The sequence below is a fragment of the Nerophis lumbriciformis genome, linkage group LG05, assembly GCF_033978685.3.
Source record: "Nerophis lumbriciformis linkage group LG05, RoL_Nlum_v2.1, whole genome shotgun sequence".
Classification (NCBI taxonomy): domain Eukaryota; kingdom Metazoa; phylum Chordata; class Actinopteri; order Syngnathiformes; family Syngnathidae; genus Nerophis; species Nerophis lumbriciformis.
This window is the reverse complement of record NC_084552.2, coordinates 694,607-715,674: the sequence shown is the minus strand read 5'-3', so window position 1 is coordinate 715,674 and position 21,068 is coordinate 694,607. Positions and strand designations below refer to the sequence as shown.

The window sequence follows — 21,068 nt, the reverse complement described above, 5'->3', positions numbered from 1 at the left end:
CCCACCTGCCGAATCAACTAGCCCTGAAAATGGATGGCGCTGGAGCGTCGGGCCCATACCCGGCCGTCGCCGGCAGCGAGACGCGCTTGGAGGTGCGCTCAGCGCGGCTCCCATATGATTGCGCACTGGTGTGCGTCCGGTTCGTGACAGCGTGGCACGCGAATGTCTGTGCTGCATTGGATCAGTCTCCTTTCTTTAACAGGCAAAAGCTTTATAACCTCACTAATGCCTTGCATCGTCTATATTAGATATATAACAACGGGCGGGTGTGGTTCTGATCAAATGTTACATCGGGTGGATGGCGGATGGTTGACGACTTTCTGATGCGGTTGCGGATGAAATAATTGCCTATCCGCGCATCTCTAGTATATACACATATATACACACACATATATATATACACATACAGTATACACATATACATATACTGTATATATACTTTTTTTTAATGTATTTTTTTAATCAATTTATTTATTTATTTTAATCTAGAATAAAGATGAATAAGAATTGAGAGTTGGGTGTGTTTTCAGTTATTTCACTTTTTTTTGTTAAGTACATATCTCCAAATGTGTTCATTCATAGTTTTGATGCCTTCAGTGACAATCTACAATAGTCATGAAAATAAAGAAAACTCAGTACTGTAATGTACATGTATATATACATATATATATTTATTTTTTTAGTCGATTTTTTTTTTTAATTTCAAATTTAGAAGTGATAGTATCGATCATGTCCATCTGTAGTCACAACAGCTTTTGCCTATTTTTTTATTTTTATTTTTTTATTTTTTTTTAAAGCTAAATGGGCAGCGAGCGAGTCAGATAGAGACCCCATTCACCAGTCCCTCTGTAGAAATATGCCAAATATCTCTTTCAAATGTGGCTGACACAGGCGTGTGCATTGTGAGTCGATGTTCAGTGAAGAACGAAGATGTTTTTTTGGGGGTCGGAATCTGGCAGACAAAAACAGTCTATCTGTTCAGTCTTGCCCCCAATTCAGAAGTTGTCAAGTCGTTTTTGGAACGGCAACACAGGAACCTTTCTTGGATCATAGAAAATTGAAGACACACGTTATAGAGCCAGATGTTGATCAATTGGACACACTTCTTTTTCTTTGATTCACCTCATTTTTCTTCACTAATTTTGGCCTGTGTCCATCTTTATGGCTTTCTTCTCATATGGCGGGGTTTTAAAATCAAAGACAGATTTACTACTTCCTCTTTTTAAAAAAACAAAAAAACAAAACAGCCATGGTGGTCTGTAAGCGGAGTTAAAGTTAAAGGTAAAGTACCACTGATAGTCACACACTGATTGCACAGTATTGGCATCACAAGCACACCCCTTCACTGGTTTAGATCATATCTCTCAGTTTGTTCAACTCCGTTCATTCAAATCCCCTCCGTCTCCCGTTTCCTCTGGTGTCCCCCAGGGCTCTGTTCTTGGTCCCCTGCTTTTTATCATTTACATTCTTCCCCTTGGCAATTTTTTCCGTAAATTTAAAATACATTTTCACTGTTACGCGGATGACACCCAGCTCTACATCTCAACCAAAACCAACTGCCTCTCTTCCTCCTTCCTCCCTTACAGACTGCCTCAGTGAACTCAAGCAGTGGTTCTCATCCAATTTCCTTCAACTCAATAGTAATAAAACCGAAATCTTTCTTGTCGGTACAAAAACCATTCTCGCCAAGACCAACAGCTTGTCCGTTACTCTCTGCAATTCCTCTGTCTCACCATCCTCCCAAGTCAAGAGTCTGGGTGTCATCCTCGACAGCACACTTTCCTTTCAAACCCACATAAACAACATTACCCGGTCTGCTTACTTTCATCTACGAAACATTCATCGTCTTCGCCCATCCCTTACCCCACACACTGCTGCCATACTAGTCCACAGCCTGGTCACCTCTCGCCTGGACTACTGCAACTCTCTCCTGGTTGGTCTCCCTCACAAGTCACTTCACAAACTTCAGCTTCTCCAGAACTCTGCAGCCCGGATAATCACCAGAACCCCTTCAATCCAGCACATCACCCCTGTTCTGCAGCAACTCCACTGGCTACCCATCAAACATCGTATCCACTTTAAAATAATTCTCCTCACTTTCAAAGCCATCCATAACCTCTCTCCGTCATTATTATTAGCCTTTATTTAACCAGGTAAAATCCCATTGAGATCAAAGATCTCTTTTCCAAGGGAGACCTGGCCAAGAGGGCAGCAGCAAGGTTACATTAAAAACAGTAAACAACACATAAAACATCACATTTACAACATTAAAACTTGCTGACATGACACATGTGCATACAGACAAGGTAGACTGCAGTCCTTTCACAGAAGCTTTAAACTCATTCAACGTAACTAGGGTTTGAAGTTTAATGTTCGATTGTAGGTTATTCCAAGCCTTCGCTGCTGAAAACCTAAATGCTTTCTTGCCCAGTTCACTTCTTACTTTGGGGACGACAAATTGCAGAACATTCATTGAACGAAGATTGTGACTTCCTTGTTTCTTTGTTAAAAGACAAGACAGATAAGATGGAGTGATACCCAGAGTGGTTTTGTAGATGAAAACATACCAATGATTGAGGCGTCCAGCACATAAAGATGTCCAGTTAACCATTGAGTATAATACGCAATGGTGAGTAAGTTGGTGATGAATCTCAGTGCCCCGTGGTACACACTATCCAGCTTGTGGAGACAAGCAGCAGTAGCATTCATGTACAACACATCTCCATAGTCAATAACAGGTCAAAACGTTGTTTCCACCAATTTCTGTTTCACAGTAACAGAAAAGCAAGACTTGTTTCTATAATAAAATCCCAGTAAAAGTTTCAGGTTTTTTTACAACATACTGAATGTGCTCCTTAAAACTCAAGTGGTCATCAATAAATAATCCTAAATATTTAAAAGCAGATACTAACATAATTTGTTGCCCATTTCTTGTTAAAATGTTCTCACACAGTGCTGATCTTACAGTTTTTGATGTGGTAAAGAGCATACACTTTGTTTTCTCTGCATTTAAAAGCAGTTGAAGATAGCAAAGTTGTTCTTGTACTCTGTCAAATGCATGTTGTAGATATTTAAAAGCCTCAGCAAGAGTGGGTGCTGTGCAGTATATGACAGTATCATCAGCATAGAAATGGAAAGTTGAGTTCGGAATATTCTGTCCAAGATTATTTATGTAAATAGTGAATAATAAGGGGCCCAACACAGAACCTTGAGGGACACCCTTTTTCACTTGCAGTACGTCCGAGGAGGAACCTTCTATCTGAACAGCCTGAGTTCTACTTGTGAGGTCATTTGCAAACCATCCAACTGCTTGCTGAGAAAAACCAATAGCTGAAAGACGTTTGATTAAAATGACATGATCAACAGTATCAAATGCCTTTGAAAAGTCAATAAAGAGGGACAGACAGCAGTGCTTCTTGTCAAGAGCTTCAGTTACATCATTTATAAACTTCATAGCAGCAGTAACAGTACTGTGATTTCTACAAAAACCTGACTGAAATGGTGACAGAATAAAATTGGTGTCCAAAAAGTCTTTTATCTGTTCACTGATAAGGGATTCAAGCACTTTTGCCAGAACAGAGAGTTTAGAGATCGGTCTGTAATTATTTAGATTACTAGGGTCACCTCCTTTTAATAGGGGGATTACAAGGGCAGATTTCCAATCCAAAGGGATTTCATTTGTAATTAGAGTAAGGTTAAAAATGTGAGTCAGTGGTTCAGCTATAATTTCAGCTGCCAACTTTAAAAAGAGCGGCTCCAACTTATCTGAGCCAGCTGGCTTTCTAGGTTTAAGTTGTTTTAGAGCCCTCGTGACCTCTGTCATATCTCTCTGACCTGATCCATGTCGTTACACCCTCACGTTCCCTAAGATCTTCTTCATCCATCCATCCATCTCACTGTCCCCTTATTTCAAGTGTCCACCATGGGTGCCCGAGCTTTCAGCCGCTCTGCCCCACATCTTTGGAGCTCTTTACCACCAGACCTTCGTAACTTGGATTCAATATCCCTCTTCAAATCAAGACTTAAAACACACCTATTCCTGACTGCTTATTCATTGTAATCATCTTATCTTCTCTATCTTTGTTGTTGTTGTTTTTATCCAATTTGATTTTATTGTCAACGATTCTGTTCATAACCTTTATGGACAGAATTTCTAGGCGCAGTCAGGGTGTTGAGGGGATCTGGTTTGGTGGCTGCAGGATTAGGTCACTGCTATTTGCAGATGATGTGGTCCTGATGGCTTCCTCCGGCCAAGATCTTCAGCTCTCACTGGATCGGTTCGCAGCCGAGTGTGAAGCGACTGGGATGGGAATCAGCACCTCCAAGTCCGAGTCCATGGTTCTCTCCCGGAAAAGGGTGGAGTGCCATCTCCGGGTTGGGGAGGAGATCTTGCCCCAAGTGGAGGAGTTCAAGTACCTCGGAGTCTTGTTCACGAGTGGGGGAAGAGTGGATCGTGAGATCGACAGGCGGATCGGTGCGGCGTCTTCAGTAATGCGGACGCTGTATCGATCCGTTGTGGTGAAGAAGGAGCTGAGCCGGAAGGAAAAGCTCTCGATTTACCGGTCGATCTACGTTCCCATCCTCACCTATGGTCATGAGCTTTGGGTCATGACCGAAAGGACAAGATCACGGGTACAAGCGGCCGAAATGAGTTTCCTCCGCCGAGTGGCGGGGCTCTCCCTTAGAGATAGGGTGAGAAGCTCTGTCATTCGGGGGGAGCTCAAAGTAAAGCCGCTGCTCCTCCACATGGAGAGGAGCCAGATGAGGTGGTTCGGGCATCTGGTCAGGATGCCACCCGAACGCCTCCCTAGGAAGGTGTTTCGGGCACGTCCGACCGGTAGGAGGCCACGGGGAAGACCCAGGACACGCTGGGAAGACTATGTCTCCCGGCTGGCCTGGGAACGCCTCGGGATCCCCCGGGAGGAGCTGGACGAAGTGGCTGGGGAGAGGGAAGTCTGGGCTTCCCTGCTTAAGCTGCTGCCCCCGCGACCTGACCTCGGATAAGCGGAAGAAGATGGATGAATGGATGGATGGATTTTGTACGGTGTCCTTGAGTGCCCAGAAAGGCGCCTTATAAATACAATTGAATATTATTACTAGGTGTGGTGAAATTACCCTGTGCGTTTGACTTATCCTCTTGGTGAGGGGAGTAGTGACCACACTTGGCAATCATTTTGGTGATTTAAATGATAAACCGTTCGGTTTGACATTCTTACCTTTGTTGCTGCAGTCCAGCAGAGGTTTGGGGAATATGTAGGTGTGGCACATGGATGTCACCACCGGCTTGTTGATGATTGGAGGCTTTGGTCGAGTCCCGTCCGCCTCTTTGTCACCTGCACATAACGAGTCCACGTTCAGCTTCTTCAGCTTCTGGCCCCTCAGCGAAAAAGGCTCGGCGCACTTGGCGTAATTGCCCAGGTTGCGGTTGGTTGGCACCTGCAGGGTCCTAATCAGGCTGTCAAACGGGCAGCGGCAGCTCCAGGGGTTGTCGTAGAGACGGAGGTAGGTGAGGCGGGGCATGGGGAGGAGGACCTCTTCCGAGGCCGTTTTCAAGCTGTTGTGCTGCAGCAGGAGCGTCCTGAGTTTGGTCAGACCGCTGAAGGCCCGCTCCTCCACCATGGAGATGTCATTTTGCTGGAGGTCCAGGCTCTTTAGCTGGCTGAACTGGGAGAACATGTTGTTCCTCAGAACCTAAAGAAGGGCATTAGAAGGATATTATTCCTAAACCTGAGGCTCGGAGCAAATCCACAACCCGTTCAGGTGGCAATAATACAGTACTTTTAAAATAAACATTAGTGTATAGTAGGGGTGTAACAGTACGTGTATTTGTATTGAACCGTTTCGGTACGGGGGTTCCGGTTCGGTTCGGAGGTGTACCGAACGAGTTTCCACACGGACATATTAACTACGTTGTGTAAACAATGCACACCGAGGCACAACACACGGCATGCTAGCAGCTAACGGGCTAGGATAGACTGACCATACATCCTCTTTTCACCGGACATGTCCTCTTTTGCGGAGCTGTCAGGGCAGAGTTTCTTAAATGCCTCAAATGTCCGGCATTTTGAGTTAGGGTTGCGTGTATTTTCAATGTACGTTCAGGGTTAAGAAGGGGTTAAAAACAAAACAAATTGTGCGAGCAGCAGCATTCTTGAGGGAGGGGCAGAGACAGAGAGAGAGAGAGAGAGTTATGATAAAAGCGCATGCATCGCCAGGCTCTGCTTTTTATCCATAGATTTATCACATTTAATTTTTTACTATCTATAGCAGGGGTGTCAAAAGTGTGCCCCGGAGGCCATTTGCGGCCCACAGCTAATAAAGTTAAAGTACCAATGATTGTCACACACACACTAGGTGTGGCGAAATTATTCTCTGCATTTGACCCATCACCCTTTATCACCCCCTGGGAGGTGAGGGGAGCAGTGGGCAGCAGCGGTGGCTGCGCCTGGTAATCATTTTTGGTGATCATGTGTTGCCTTCATTATAACACTTATATAAAGCTTTTAAAGTCATTGTGATAGTAGGCTAATATAGCTAATACAGACACTTACATCACGTGTTGCCTTCATTATAACACTTATATAAGACTTTTAAAGTCATTTTGATAGTAGGCTAATGCAGCTAATATAGACACTTACATTACGTGTTGCCTTCATTATAACACTTATATAAGACTTTTAAAGTCATTTTGATTGTAGGCTAATATAGTGTGTTGCCTTCATTATAACACTTATATAAGGCTTTTAAAGTCATTTTGATAGTAGGCTAATATAGACACTTACATCATGTGTTGTCTTCATTATAACACTTATATAAGACTTTTAAAGTCATTTTGATAGTAGGCTAATATAGCTAATATAGACATTTACATCATGTGTTGCCTTCATTATAAGACTTTTAAAGTCATTTTGATAGTAGGCTAATACAGCTAATACAGACACTTCCATCATGTGTTGCCTTCATTATAACACTTGTATAAGACTTTCCATTATTTGCGTCTCCAGACAGATTATTTTTGGTTGTGTTTTTGGTCCAATATGGCTCTTTCAACATTTTGGGTTGCCAACCCCTGCCCTAAGGGTTACGATATATATTGTATTGGTTTTAAAAATGAAACTATAAAAATTGCCCCTGCATGCTTTTATTTTTCAAGTGTGCAAGCCCTCAGTGGAAAAATTTTTTTGACAACCCTGATTTAAATTGAAAGGCAAGGCTGTTATAGGCTGCAGTTCCGGATCTTCCTTTGATCTCAGCCCCCTGTGATGCTGCGCAGATGTTCATGATATCAACAATGCGGCTGTATTTTGGCTTATATCGAGAGCTCGGAACCACTTACAGCCCAGAATGGAGTCCAGAAATCTTCATGAGCGACATGAAAGTGCAATGGACAAGCTGTGTCTTGTGTCTGGACCGGAGCAGGTGCTACGTATCCTGGATCTGGCTAAGAACTGCTTGTACTTGCCTGGATTTTATTCCTGGCCAGCAGCAGGTGGTTGATGTCTTTGGGCCAGTCTTGCATCACGGTGGTCAACTGTCTGTCCTGGCAGTCCAGGTACTTGTCCCCTGCCTCGATGTACTCCTTACACTCTTGCGTTTGACGCCTCACCACGCCGGCCCTGCCCTTACCCCGCGTACGGCCCCACTCGGCCTTTCCCCGGCGAGGCTCGCCGAACCGGAGGAGAAGAAGGAGGCACAGGGCGGCGAGCAGACGCATGTTGGATGGTGGTCACGTCGGAATGGGAATGGGGGATATTGCTGTCACAGCTGGAAAAGAAGGAGCAAAAAGTCAATGAAACTAAAAGGCCTACTGAAAGCCACTACTAGCGACCACGCAGTCTGATAGTTTATACAACAATGATGACATCTTAACATTGCAACACATGCCAATAGCTTACTAAAGTGCAATTTTGAATTTCGCGCGAAATATCCTGCTGAAAACGTCTCGGTATGATGACGCCTGCGCGTGACGTCACGGATTGTAGAGGACATTTTGGGACAGCATGGTGGCCAGCTATTAAGTCGTCTGTTTTCATCGCAAAATTCCACAGTATTCTGGACATCTGTGTTGGTGAATCTTTTGCAATTTGTTCAATGAACAATGGAGACAGCAAAGAAGAAAGCTGTAGGTGGGAAGCGGTGTATTGCGGCCGACTGCAGCAACAGAAACACAGCCGGTGTTTCATTGTTTACATTCCCGGAAGATGACAGTCAAGCTTTACCATTGGCCTGTGGAGAACTGGGACAACGGAAACTCTTACCAGGAGGACTTTGAGTTGGATGCGCAGACGCGGTACCGTGAGTACGCATGCAGCTGCGGCTTCCAAACATTTGATCGCTTGCCCGTATGTGCGTGCCGCTATGTGCATGTCACGTACGCAACTTTGGGGACTTTGGGGAAATATATGTGCTGTATGAACTTTGGGGAGGTGAACGGTACTTTGGGCTGTGGGATTGAGTGTGTTGTGCAGGTGTTTGAGTTGTATTGGCGGGAGGGGGGAGGTGTTTGTTATGCGGGATTAATTTGTGGCATATTAAATATAAGCCTGGTTGTGTTGTGGCTAATAGAGTATATATATGTCTTGTGTTTATTTACTGTTTTAGTCATCAGGTCCCACCCGCCTCTCACAGCATCTTCCCTATCTGCCCTCTAGTCCTTCACTCTCACTTTCCTCATCCACAAATCTTTCATCCTCGCTCAAATTAATGGGGAAATCGTCGCTTTCTCGGTCCGAATGGCTCTGGCTGCTGGTGGCCATGATTGTAAACAATGTGCAGATGTGAGGAGCTCCACAACCTGTGACGTCATGCTACTCGTCTGCTACTTGCACTACAGGCAAGGCTTCTTTATCAGTGACCAAAAGTTGCGAACTTTATCGTCGATGTTCTCTACTAAATCCTTTCAGCAAAAATATGGCAATATCGCGAAATGATGAAGTATGACACATAGAATGGACCTGCTATCCCCGTTTGAATAAGAAAATCGCATTTCAGTAGGCTTTTAAGGTTATACTCTTAAGGCACCTTGGGCAATCAGAAGTGTACATTCTTAACAGGAAAACTGTGTAAAACATAACTAAACTTGTAAAGGAGGCATTATGTCGATGTTGAATGCTTTTGTTTACATTCTCACGTTAACATGTTCATGTAACTGAATTTGTTCAACAAAGTGGTGACCCTAACCCTAACCCTTGTTTGTGAATGACTGAGCATTTCATGTTTGCTGCTTTTATACCCAATCATGGCACCCACCTGTTCCCAATTATCCTGTTCACCTGTGGGATGTCCCAGATAAGTGTTTGACGAGCCTTCCTCAACTTTCTCAGTCATTTTTTTGCCACTTGTGCCAGCTTTTTTGAAACATGTCGCAGGCATCAAAATTCCAAATGAGCTAATAAATGCAAAAAATAACAACGTTTTTCAGTTGGAAGGTTAAGTATCTTGTCTTTGCAGTCTATTCAATTGAATATAAGTTGAAAAGGATTTGAAAATCATTGTATTTTGTTTTTACTTCACTGGTTTTGGGTTTTGGCTCAGTGGCCTAGTGGTTAGAGTGTCCGACCTGAGATCGGTAGGTCGTGAGTTCAAACCCCGACCGAGTCATACCAAAGACTATAAAAATGGGACTCATTACCTCCCTGCTTGACACTCCGCATCAAGGGTTGGAATTGGGGGTTGAATCACCAAAAATTATACCCGGGCGCGGCCACTGCTGCTGCTCACTGCTCCCCTCAACTCCCTGGGGGTGATCAAGGGTGATGGGTCAAATGCAGAGAATCATTTCGCCACACCTAGTCTGTGTGTGACAATTATGGGTACTTTTTTTTTAAAACTTTTGTAGATTGGCTATATTGTTATTCACGCCACTCGCTCAATATACTTCAGTGTTTGAAATCAATTAAAATATAATAATAAATGAATACATTTATAATCATAAATAATATATAATAAATAGTAATAATGAATAGATAACTTTATTTGTTATGCTATGTTATTATTTGAACTGCATGACTTTTTTCAATTGTAGCAGAAACATTTGTACAAAGTATCGGTATCAGATCGGTATCGCCGATCCAAGCCTAACTTTTACTCGGTATCGAATCGGAAAGAAAATCAGTGGTATCGCACATCACTACTTTGCCGAGCTTTTTGTTTTATTACTGGACTGTTAAAATTCCTAGCATGCTACACCAGTACTATATTAGCGACCAACCACCACCATGAGAAAGCCAGAAACTCGGAAGTCGGAAGTCTCTTATGTGCTTCACTTTTAGCTTACTTTGACGGTGGAACTGTTGATAATTTAGGCAAATATAAAAGACATTTGACCTAACCCTGTCTCTGTCTCGTCTCCTACCCACTTAAACCCTTTGCACACTCCCTTTATTAGTAATATGGCCTTTGTAGTCTGGGATAAACTGCGGGGATCAGATCCATTAGTGATCTGTACATTAATTACATTACTCCTCAGCCTTCCCGGTAAGGTCTACTCAGGTGTACTGGAGAGGAGGCTACGCCGGATAGTCCAACCTCAGATTCAGGAGGAACAGTGTGGTTTTCGTCCTGGTCGTGGAACTGTGGACCAGCTCTATACTCCCGGCAGGGTCCTTGAGGGTGCATGGGAGTTTGCCCAACCAGTCTACATGTGCTTTGTGGACTTGGAGAAGGCATTCGACCGTGTCCCTCGGGAAGTCCTGTGGGGAGTGCTCAGAGAGTATGGGGTATCGGACTGTCTGATTGTGGCGGTCCGCTCCCTGTATGTTCAGTGCCAGAGCTTGGTCCGCATTGCCGGCAGTAAGTCGGACACGTTTCCAGTGAGGGTTGGACTCCGCCAAGGCTGCCCTTTGTCACCCATTCTGTTCATAACTTTTATGGACAGAATTTCTAGGCGCAGTCAAGGCGTTGAGGGGATCTGGTTTGGTGGCTGCAGGATTAGGATTTCTAGGCGCAGTCAAGGCGTTGAGGGTGTCTGGTTTGGTGGCTGCTGGATTAGGTCTCTGCTTTTTGCAGATGATGTGGTCCTGATGGCTTCATCTGGCCAGGATCTTCAGCTCTCGCTGGATCGGTTCGCAGCCGAGTGTGAAGCGACTGGGATGAGAATCAGCACCTCCAAGTCCGAGTCCATGGTTCTCGCCCGGAAAAGGGTGGAATGCCATCTTCGGGTTGGGGAGGAGACCCTACCCCAAGTGGAGGAGTTCAAGTACCTCGGAGTCTTGTTCACGAGTGAGGGAAGAGTGGATGGTGAGATCGACAGGCGGATCGGTGCGGCGTCTTCAGTAATGCGGACGCTGTATCGATCCATTGTGGTGAAGAAGGAGCTGAGCCGGAAGGCAAAGCTCTCAATTTACCGGTCGATCTACGTTCCCATCTCACCTATGGTCATGAGCTTTGGGTTATGACCAAAAGGACAAGATCACGGGTACAAGCGGCCGAAATGAGTTTCCTCCGCCGGGTGGCGGGGCTCTCCCTTAGAGATAGGGTGAGAAGCTCTGTCATCCGGGGGGAGCTCAAAGTAAAGCCGCTGCTCCTCCACATCGAGAGGAGCCAGATGAGGTGGTTCGGGCATCTGGTCAGGATGCCACCCGATCGCCTCCCTCGGGAGGTGTTTAGGTCACGTCCGACCGGTAGGAGGCCACGGGGAAGACCCAGGACACGTTGGGAAGACTATGTCTCCCGGCTGGCCTGGGAACGCCTCGGGATCCCCCGGGAGGAGCTGGATGAAGTGGCTGGGGAGAGGGAAGTCTGGGCTTCCCTGCTTAGGCTGCTGCCCCCGCGACCCGACCTCGGATAAGCGGAAGAAGATGGATGGATGGATGGATGGACATTAAAAGAACGTTTGCGTCCTTCGACCAGTTTGCCCACAAATTTGGCCTTCATTTTTGCAATTCAGGGACTCTACCCGAAGGCAGCTCCCCTGGCTTTCCTGATAGTCCATCTGCAACTCTAACAGAACCTCGACCCATATTCCAAAGGCAATATCTCCAAACTATATGCAGTCATTAGTTCATGCCGCTCCGTGACTGGTCATTTGCGTGCAACGTGGTCTTCGACACTCAACATAGAGATAGATGAAGAAACCTAGGAGTTGGGTTTGAAACGGGTCCACTCCTCTTCAACCTGTGCTAGACACAGGGTCATATAGTACAATGCAAGGTGGTACACAAAGTCCACCGGTCAAAAAGCAAACTGGCTCGCATTTTCCCTGGATTGGATTCAGTGGTGTCATCAAGGAATAGCTAATCTTACCTACATGTTTTGGACCTGCTCTGTCCCACTTTTGTGTTTCTTTCAATAACAGCTGTTTCCTCAATTCATGTCAGTCCAACTGCGTCATTCAGCATGTTACCTTCAAACATTTCATTGCCGATCTTTTGGCTATTCTCAACTTGCTTGCAAGGAGGGCCGTCCTACACTGGGAGAATCAGTGGATCATTTGGATACTAGATGCTCCGTCCTACACTGGGAGAATCGTTGGATCACTTGGATACTAGATGCTCTGTCCTACACTGGGAGAATCGTTAGATCACTTGGATACTAGATGCTCTGTCCTACACTGGGAGTATCGTTAGATCACTTGGACACTAGATGCTCTGTCCAACACTGGGAGAATCGTTAGATCACTTGGATACTAGATGCTCTGTCCTACACTGGGAGAATCGTTAGATCACTTGGATACTAGATGCTCTGTCCAACACTGGGAGAATCGTTAGATCACTTGGATACTAGATGCTCTGTCCAACACTGGGAGAATCGTTAGATCACTTGGATACTAGATGCTCTGTCCAACACTGGGAGAATCGTTAGATCACTTGGATACTCGATGCTCTGTCCAACACTGGGAGTATCGTTAGATCACTTGGATACTAGATGCTCTGTCCTACACTGGGAGAATCGTTAGATCACTTGGATACTAGATGCTCTGTCCAACACTGGGAGAATCGTTGGATCACTTGGATACTGGATGCTCTGTCTTACATGAAGTTGTAAAATATAAGGCACTGCCTTCAGGGATCTCATCCCAATAAATGCCACTCATTTGAGGAACATGTTGACTCTCTGGGACTGATCATGCTGCCTTGGTGCACCCCTTCAGTCAACCCAACAGTTCATTTGTTAAACATTACAGCTACCGAGTCATGGTATCATTACTTTTGTAGTATCCATTTTATCTTACATTTGACTTCTTTACAGTACAGGCCAACAATTTGGACACACCTTCTCATTTCAATACACTTTCTTTACTTTCAAGACTATTTACATTGTAGATTGTCACTGAAGGCATCGAAACTATGACACCTGTGAAGTGAAAACCCTTTCAGGTGACTACCTCTTGAAGCTCATGGAGAGAATTCCAAGAGTGTGCAAAGCAGTAATCAGAGCAAATGGTGGCTATTTTGAAGAAACTAGAATATAAAACATGTTTTCAGTTATTTCACCTTTTTTTGTTGTGTTCATTCATAGTTTTGATGCCTTCAGTGACAATCTACAATGTAAATAGTCATGCAAATAAAGAAAACCCACTGAATGAGTAGGTGTGTCCAAACTTTTGGCCTGTACTGTATATAGATATTTACGAATTGCTGCCATTGGTCTTATCAAAATAGATTTTATCTTTTGCTGTTTGTTTTCTTCTCTTTGGTTTTGTGTTTTATAAGCCTTTACATTACTAACAAGTCTGTAGTTGTGAGGACCGTTTTTAGACCTAAGGGTAAAAGGTGTAACTTTTTTAAACGTTAATTGATCAATGCATTTAGCTTCTGTCATGATAGACTGATGCTGCTTTATGGTCCAATAAGCATGTCCGGGTGGACAGCGAGTCAGTTCCAAGTGCACCAAACCACAACTTTGCAGTTGTACAGTGGAACAAGACCATCATCAGGATGATCCTTTGTGTGAATAATAGACAGAAGCAGCTGAGAATGTATGCTCGAAGGCATTTTCCATCCCACTGAGCCTTCCTAGATAGTCAATCACCTCAAAGTAGTCACTTGCAATGTCTGAGGTTCCGCCCTCCAAAAACATGATTGCACTATTAAGTCTGTGTACTGAGAGGCAGATATGACAGCAGGTACTATCTGCTTATATGTCGCGCAAACCATCATAAACACTTTCAACCCCAATTCCGTTTATAGTCGAGACGTTTTTCCAAGCCGGATCGTTTTGCCTTCACAGCTGTCATAAATGCATTCCACAGCAAACCCAATGCGGTTCACCGTCATGCCCACACCGGCTTGAATTAGCCATCGCAGACTAGAATTACCATCCCCTTCTGCGGTGTGTAAACATTTTGGCCAGTTGGCTTAAAATATCATCTACTCTAAAAAAGTCTCTTTGCAGCAATGGGACTTTGTATAAAACATGTGTAACACTCCTACTCATTCCGACTTTTTGTACACAATTCAGTTATACGACTTATTTAGAACAAGTTTGGAGCCCCCTATTGGTTGTGGGCAAAATGCTCTGTAAGATAATTAAATTGGGCTAACATCCGTTTCCAACTAGTTGGCTAGCTAACAACTGTATCGATCCGTTGTGGTGAAGAAGGAGCTGAGCCGGAAGGCAAAGCTCTCGATTTACCGGTCGATCTACGTTCCCATCCTCACCTATGGTCATGAGCTGTGGGTCATGACCGAAAGGACAAGATCACGGGTACAAGCGGCCGAAATGAGTTTCCTCCGCCGGGTGGCAGGTCTCTCCCTTAGAGATAGGGTGAGAAGCTCTGTCATCCGGGAAGAGCTCAAAGTAAGCCGCTGCTCCTCCACATGGAGAGGAGCCAGATGAGGTGGTTCGGGCATCTGGTCAGGATGCCACCCGAACGCCTCCCTAGGGAGGTGTTTCGGGCACGTCCGACCGGTAGGAGGCCACGGGGAAGACCCAGGACACGTTGGGAAGACTATGTCTCCCGGCTGGCCTGGGAACGCCTCGGGATCCCCCGGGAGGAGCTGGACGAAGTGGCTGGGGAGAGGAAAGTCTGGGCTTCCCTGCTTAAGCTGCTGCCCCCGCGACCCGATCTCGGATAAGCGGAAGAAGATGGATGGATGGATGGATGGGTATTGGCCGATATCGATATGTTCCCATTGGGTTGAGTTTTTTTCTTGCCCTGATGTGGGATCTGAGCTGAGGATGTCGTTGTGGCTTGTGCAGCCCTTTGAGACATTTGTGAGTAAGGGCTATATAAGTAAACGTTGATTGATTGATTGGTATGGATCCGATATGATTTCAGAAGAATCATACATACTTTAATGATTTTGTAGTGTCAAAAAATGCTTGATCAAGTGAAATCAGTCAAACAGACATCAATGGAAGGTATTATAAACACAGCACGGTGGAAGAGGGGTTAGTGCATCTGCCTCACAATACAAAGGTCTTGAGTAGTCTTGGGTTCAATCCCGGGCTCGGGATCTTTCTGTGTGGAGTTTGCATGTTCTCCCCGTGACTGCGTGGGTTCCCTCCGGGTACTCCGGCTTCCTCCCACCTCCAAAGACATGCACCTGGGGATAGGTTGATTGGCAACACTAAATGGTCCCTAGTGTGTGAATGGTGTCTGTCTATCTGTGTTGGCCCTGTGATGAGGGGGAGACTTGTCCAGGGTGTACCCCGCCTTCCGCCCGATTGTAGCTGAGATAGGCTCCAGCGCCCCCCGCGACCCCAAAGGGAATAAGCGGTAGAAAATGGATGGATGGATGGATGGATTTTTTTTTTTTTGTCATAAAAAAATACAATCATGCGTGCTTACGGACTATATCCCTGCAGACTGTATTGATCTATATTGATTAGGGATGTCCGATAATGGCTTTTTGCCGATATCCGATATTCCGATATTGTCTAACTCTTTAATTACCGATATTGATATCAACCGATATATACAGTGGTGGAATTAACACATTATTATGCCTAATTTGGACAACCAGGTATGGTGAAGATAAGATACTTTTTTTTAAAAATTATAAAATAAGATAAATAGATTAAAAACATTTTCTTGAATAAAAAAGAAAGTAAAACTAGTAATGAATGAAAATGAGTCAAATGAAGTGTTAAAGGTTAGTACTATTAGTGGAGCAGCAGCACGCACAATCATGTGTGCTTACGGACTGTATCCCTTGCAGACTGTATTGATATATATTGATATATAATGTATATATTGTGTTTTTTATGTTGATTTAATTAAAAAAATATATATATATTTTTATTTTTTTAAATTTTTTTTTGTCATTAAAAAATACAATCATGCGTGCTTACGTACTGTATTGATCTGTATTGATATATAATGTATATATTGTGTTTTTTATGTTGATTTAATAAATAAATAAATAAATAAATATATATATATATATATATATTTATTTTTTTTGTCATAAAAAAATACAATCATGTGTGCTTACGGACTGTATCCCTTGCAGACTGTATTGATCTATATTGATATATAATGTATACATTGTGTTTTTTATGTTGATTTAATTAAAAAAAAGTATATTTTTTATTTTATTTTTTTTTTGTCATAAAAAAATACAATCATGCGTGCTTACGTACTGTATTGATCTATATTGATATATAATGTATATATTGTGTTTTTTATGTTGATTTAATAAATAAATAAAAAATAAAAAATAAATAAATAAAAATAAAAGAAGATATATATATATATATATATTTTTTTTTTTTGTCATAAAAAAATACAATCATGTGTGCTTACGGACTGTATCCCTGCAGACTGTATTGATCTATATTGATATATAATGTATATATTGTGTTTTTTATGTTGATTTAATTAAAAAAAATTAAATATATATATATATATATATTTTTTTTTTTGTCATAAAAAAATACAATCATGCGTGCTTACGTACTGTATTGATCTGTATTGATATATAATGTATATATTGTGTTTTTTATGTTGATTTAATAAATAAATAAATTAATTTAAAAAAAAAAAATATATATATATATATATATATATTTTTTTTGTCATAAAAAAATACAATCATGTGTGCTTACGAACTGTATTGATCTATATTGATATATAATGTATATATTGTGTTTTTTATGTTGATTTAATAAATAAATGAATAAAAAAAAAAATATATATATATATTTTATTTTTTTGTCATAAAAAAATACAATCATGTGTGCTTACGGACTATATCCCTGCAGACTGTATTGATCTATATTGATTAGGGATGTCCGATAATGGCTTTTTGCCGATATCCGATATTCTGATATTGTCCAACTCTTTAATTACCGATATCAACCGATATATACAGTCGTGGAATTAACACATTATTATGCCTAATTTGGACAACCAGGTATGGTGAAGATAAGGTACTTTAAAAAAAAAAAAAGATAAATTAATTAAAAACATTTTCTTGAATAAAAAAAAAAAGTAAAACTAGTAATTAATGAAAATGAGTCAAATGAAGTGTTAAAGGTTAGTACTATTAGTGGAGCAGCTTATGTGTGCTTACGGACTGTATCCCTTGCAGACTGTATTGATATATATTGATATATAATGTAGGAAGCAGAATATTAATAACAGAAAGAAACAACCCTTTTGTGTGAATGAGTGTAAATGGGGTAGGTTTTTTTTTTGGGTTGGTGCACTAATTGTAAGTGTATCTTGTGTTTTTTATGTTGATTTAATAAAAAAAATAAAAATAAAAAAACGATACCGATAATAAAAAAAACGATACCGACAATTTCCGATATTACATTTTAACGCATTTATCGGCATGTATATATTGTGTTTTTTAAGTTGATTTAATAAAAAAATGAATTAGAAATGTTTTTATTTCTTGTGCGGCCCGATACCAATCGGCGGTTGGGAACCACTGATGTAGACCACAAGGAAGTGTTTTAGAAAAAAATAATAGGACTCCTTTAATGCGCCTTATAATCCGGTGCGCCTTTTGTATGAAAATAAACCTGAATAGACCATTCATCGGCAGTGTGCCTTATAATCCGGTGCGCCCTATGGTCCGAAAACTGCAATATTTCAGGTCATATTCGCTGCTAATTGCAAGACATTTTATTTTTGTGAGTATTTCTGGCTTAGGCTGATATGTGCACCTCACAGCGGGAGGGATGATTGTGTCATATAGTTCAACTTTTTTTTATCAAGTGTGATTTCTAAACCACATGCGGGAGGATTTGTCATAAATCAAAAAGTAATATAATTTGATGTAAGAACAAAGATATAAAGCAGATGTGGCTCGCTAGTTACTGTATCCAATATATAGAACATTTAAATTGGTAGTTTAATCCAGATCTTGTCCTTGTCAGGACAGAAGAGAGACACATGCTGCGCCTGATGGTTCATTTGAGCTCAGCAGACCAAAAAAACAGACATCATCACAGGAGGGAATCTGTGTGGGATCGCCGGGGAACACATATGGAAGATGCTTACATCTTTGAAAACCATTTTAAACAGGTGAGACCGTGTCAGGACAATAAAACAGTCTCACGTTCAGTCAGTCTCCCTCTCAAGTTCCGAAAAAATGGGTTCCCCCGGAGATGCTAATAACTCGAAACAGGGAACCGTGGGGGGAACCCTTTAGAGCACAAGGGCCACTTTGTTGCAGAAAGAAAGAAAGAAAGTAAAACCAGAAGGGCTGGAAGCTTGAAAAAACAAGTGACTGTGAAGGGGCTTTTTCTGCAGAATACAAAGATCTTAAGTGTTTGCACTTTTTTTAGCAAACAAAAAAAAAAAACTTCATCCAGCAAACAGGAAGTGCTACCTGGGGCTTTTGTGAGTAATGCGTTCCAAAAGGTCAGATGAAGGCCAACTTGTACAGAAATCAAAGCATACGAAGTCATGCAAATCCAATTAATCTGTTCGAGACACCCAAAAACATACACACAAAAATGTGTTTTTAGAGAGTAGTATTACATGCAGAAAACAATACAAATTAAAACTCTTTGGTCAACTTTTAATCAGAAGGGTTCAATCTCTCTCCTGTGCTAGTTTGAAGCCGACACGACAAACGCGCTCAGAGGAGATAATGTTTGAAAAAAGGTCACCGTTTTTTACAAAACTTTTGTTTTGAAGGGGGAATTGCAAACTTCCTGTTGATTTTTGCTGGGGGTTGTCAATATATGAAATGTAGGTCTAAGTGAGACCTACATAGAGGTTTTCGTTCCATGTCTTTAAGACATTCCTACTGGAAGTTACAGGCAGTTTTGTCTGAGTTTTCTTCCTAGGAGAAGTTGTGTCTGTGTTTTCTTCCTAGGGGGCGCTAGAGTGCAATTTTGAGTTTTGGTTTTGGGTTTTTTATTAGGTCTCAATTTTTGCCAGTCCTGATGTGTGTGTCCAGTTTGGTGAGTTTTGAAGCATGTTAAGAGGGTCAAATTACAGCTCAAAGAGGCAAAAGTGACTGTTTTTAGTAAACTTTTGTTTTGAAGGGGGAATTGCCAACTTCCTGTTGATTTTTGCTAAAGGATGTTAACGTATGAAATCTAGTTCTAAATCAGACCTACATAGAGGTTTTTGTTTCATGTCTCTACGACATTCCTACCAGAAGTTACAAGCAGTTTTGTCTGTGTTTTTTCCTAGGGGGCGCTAGAGCGCAATTTTGAGTTTTGGGGTTTGGTTTTTTGATTTAGATGGCAATTTTCGCCAGTCCTGATGTGTGTGTCAAATATGGTGAGTTTTGAAGCATGTTAAAGGGGTCAAATTACAGCTCAAAGAGGCGGCGGAATAATAATAATAAAACGCACAAAATACAATAGGGTCCTCTGTCCCAAAGGGACATTGCGGTCCCTAATAAATGATGAATGAAATGGACAAATGAACATTTCGCATCACCTTTACTTATTTTTTGGTAAAGACAGATAGAGAGGGAGAGAGACCTCCTGCAAGTTCCTTCTAGAATTGAAGTTATTAGTGTTTCTCACCTTCTTTATCAAAGTGCTGTTACTTACAACTTTATTTGGCCCCATGGTGGATTATTTTGCAGTTATACTCAATAATAATAATATTTTTTTTAAAAGCACAGAGACTGTGTCACCAATGCGTGGGACTCCGCGAAAAGATATGCTGGCAAACAGACTAGCTTGGTACGCGCAATGTTTGGGCCCTACGATAAACGATCATTTTCGTTAAAAAACAAAAAGATATGGAAAGTAGTGTGTACTGTACAATAACCAAGGTATTCATTCATTCAACTCTGCTGGGCTTCTTACTTCTTTTCAAATAAGTGTCAACATGTGTCATATATATATATATATATATATATATATATATATATATATATATATATATATATGTATGTGTGGGAAAAAAAATCACAAGACTACTTCATCTCTACAGGCCTGTTTCATGAGGGGGTTCCCTCAATCATCAGGAGATTTTAATGGGAGCATTCACATACCATGGTTTATATAGGGCACAGAGTGGGTGGGTACAGGCTGGCGTAGGGGCGTGGTGATTGGCTCATGTGTTACCTAGGAGGTGTTTCCGTCTGTGGCGGCATGCTGTTACAATTTCGCTGCGCTTGTTGAGGGATGACAGGTCTGGACGGTAAATAATAAACAGTTTCTCTTTCAAGCATAGGTTGCATCTTTTATTACCACTATTGTAAGGTGTGCTGGATGCAAGAATTTGCCATGTTATTGAATATTCAACATTATTGTCTTTGAGGTCCCAAATGTGTTTGCTGAGTTCTGTGGTATTCCGCAGGTTTTGGTTCCTGAAAGAAGCCTTGTGATTGTTCCATCTGGTTTTGAATTCACCCTCGGTTAATCCTACATATGTGTCGGATGTGTTAATGTCCTTGCGTATTACCTTAGATTGGTAGACAACTGATGTTTGTAAGCACCCCCCGTTGAGGGGGCAATCAGGTTTCTTTCGACAGTTACATCCTTTGTTGGTTTTGGAGTCGCTCTGTCTGGGGGTCGACGGCTCATTTGCAATTGTTTTGTTGTGGTTTGAGATGATTTGTCGTATATTGTTCATGCAGCTGTAGCTCAATTTAATGTTGTTCTTGTTGAATACTTTTCTTAGGGTGTTGTCTTTGGGAAAGTGTTTGTCAATCAGATTGAGGAATTTGTGTCCAATGTTCGTTGAGACGTTTTTGCTG

The 21,068-nt window shown here is 42.1% G+C and overlaps 1 protein-coding gene across 3 annotated transcripts in view; it reads right to left on the bottom strand.

The window, feature by feature from the left end:
• lrrc17 (leucine rich repeat containing 17) overlaps positions 1–21,068 on the bottom strand; it is a 95,554-nt gene that overhangs the window by 37,513 nt on the left and 36,973 nt on the right. For 2 of the 3 annotated variants that reach the window (XM_061961448.1, XM_061961446.1), the window contains exons 2-3: positions 7,463–7,764; positions 5,217–5,691 (exon numbers count right to left, since the gene is read on the bottom strand). In XM_061961448.1, the coding sequence (XP_061817432.1) occupies positions 5,217–5,691; positions 7,463–7,714 (727 nt within the window). In that variant the 5' untranslated portion in view covers positions 7,715–7,764. Of the gene's footprint in view, positions 1–5,216; positions 5,692–7,462; positions 7,765–9,631; positions 9,737–21,068 lie in introns of all 3 variants that reach the window. The other variant, XM_061961447.1, reaches the window with a different exon arrangement.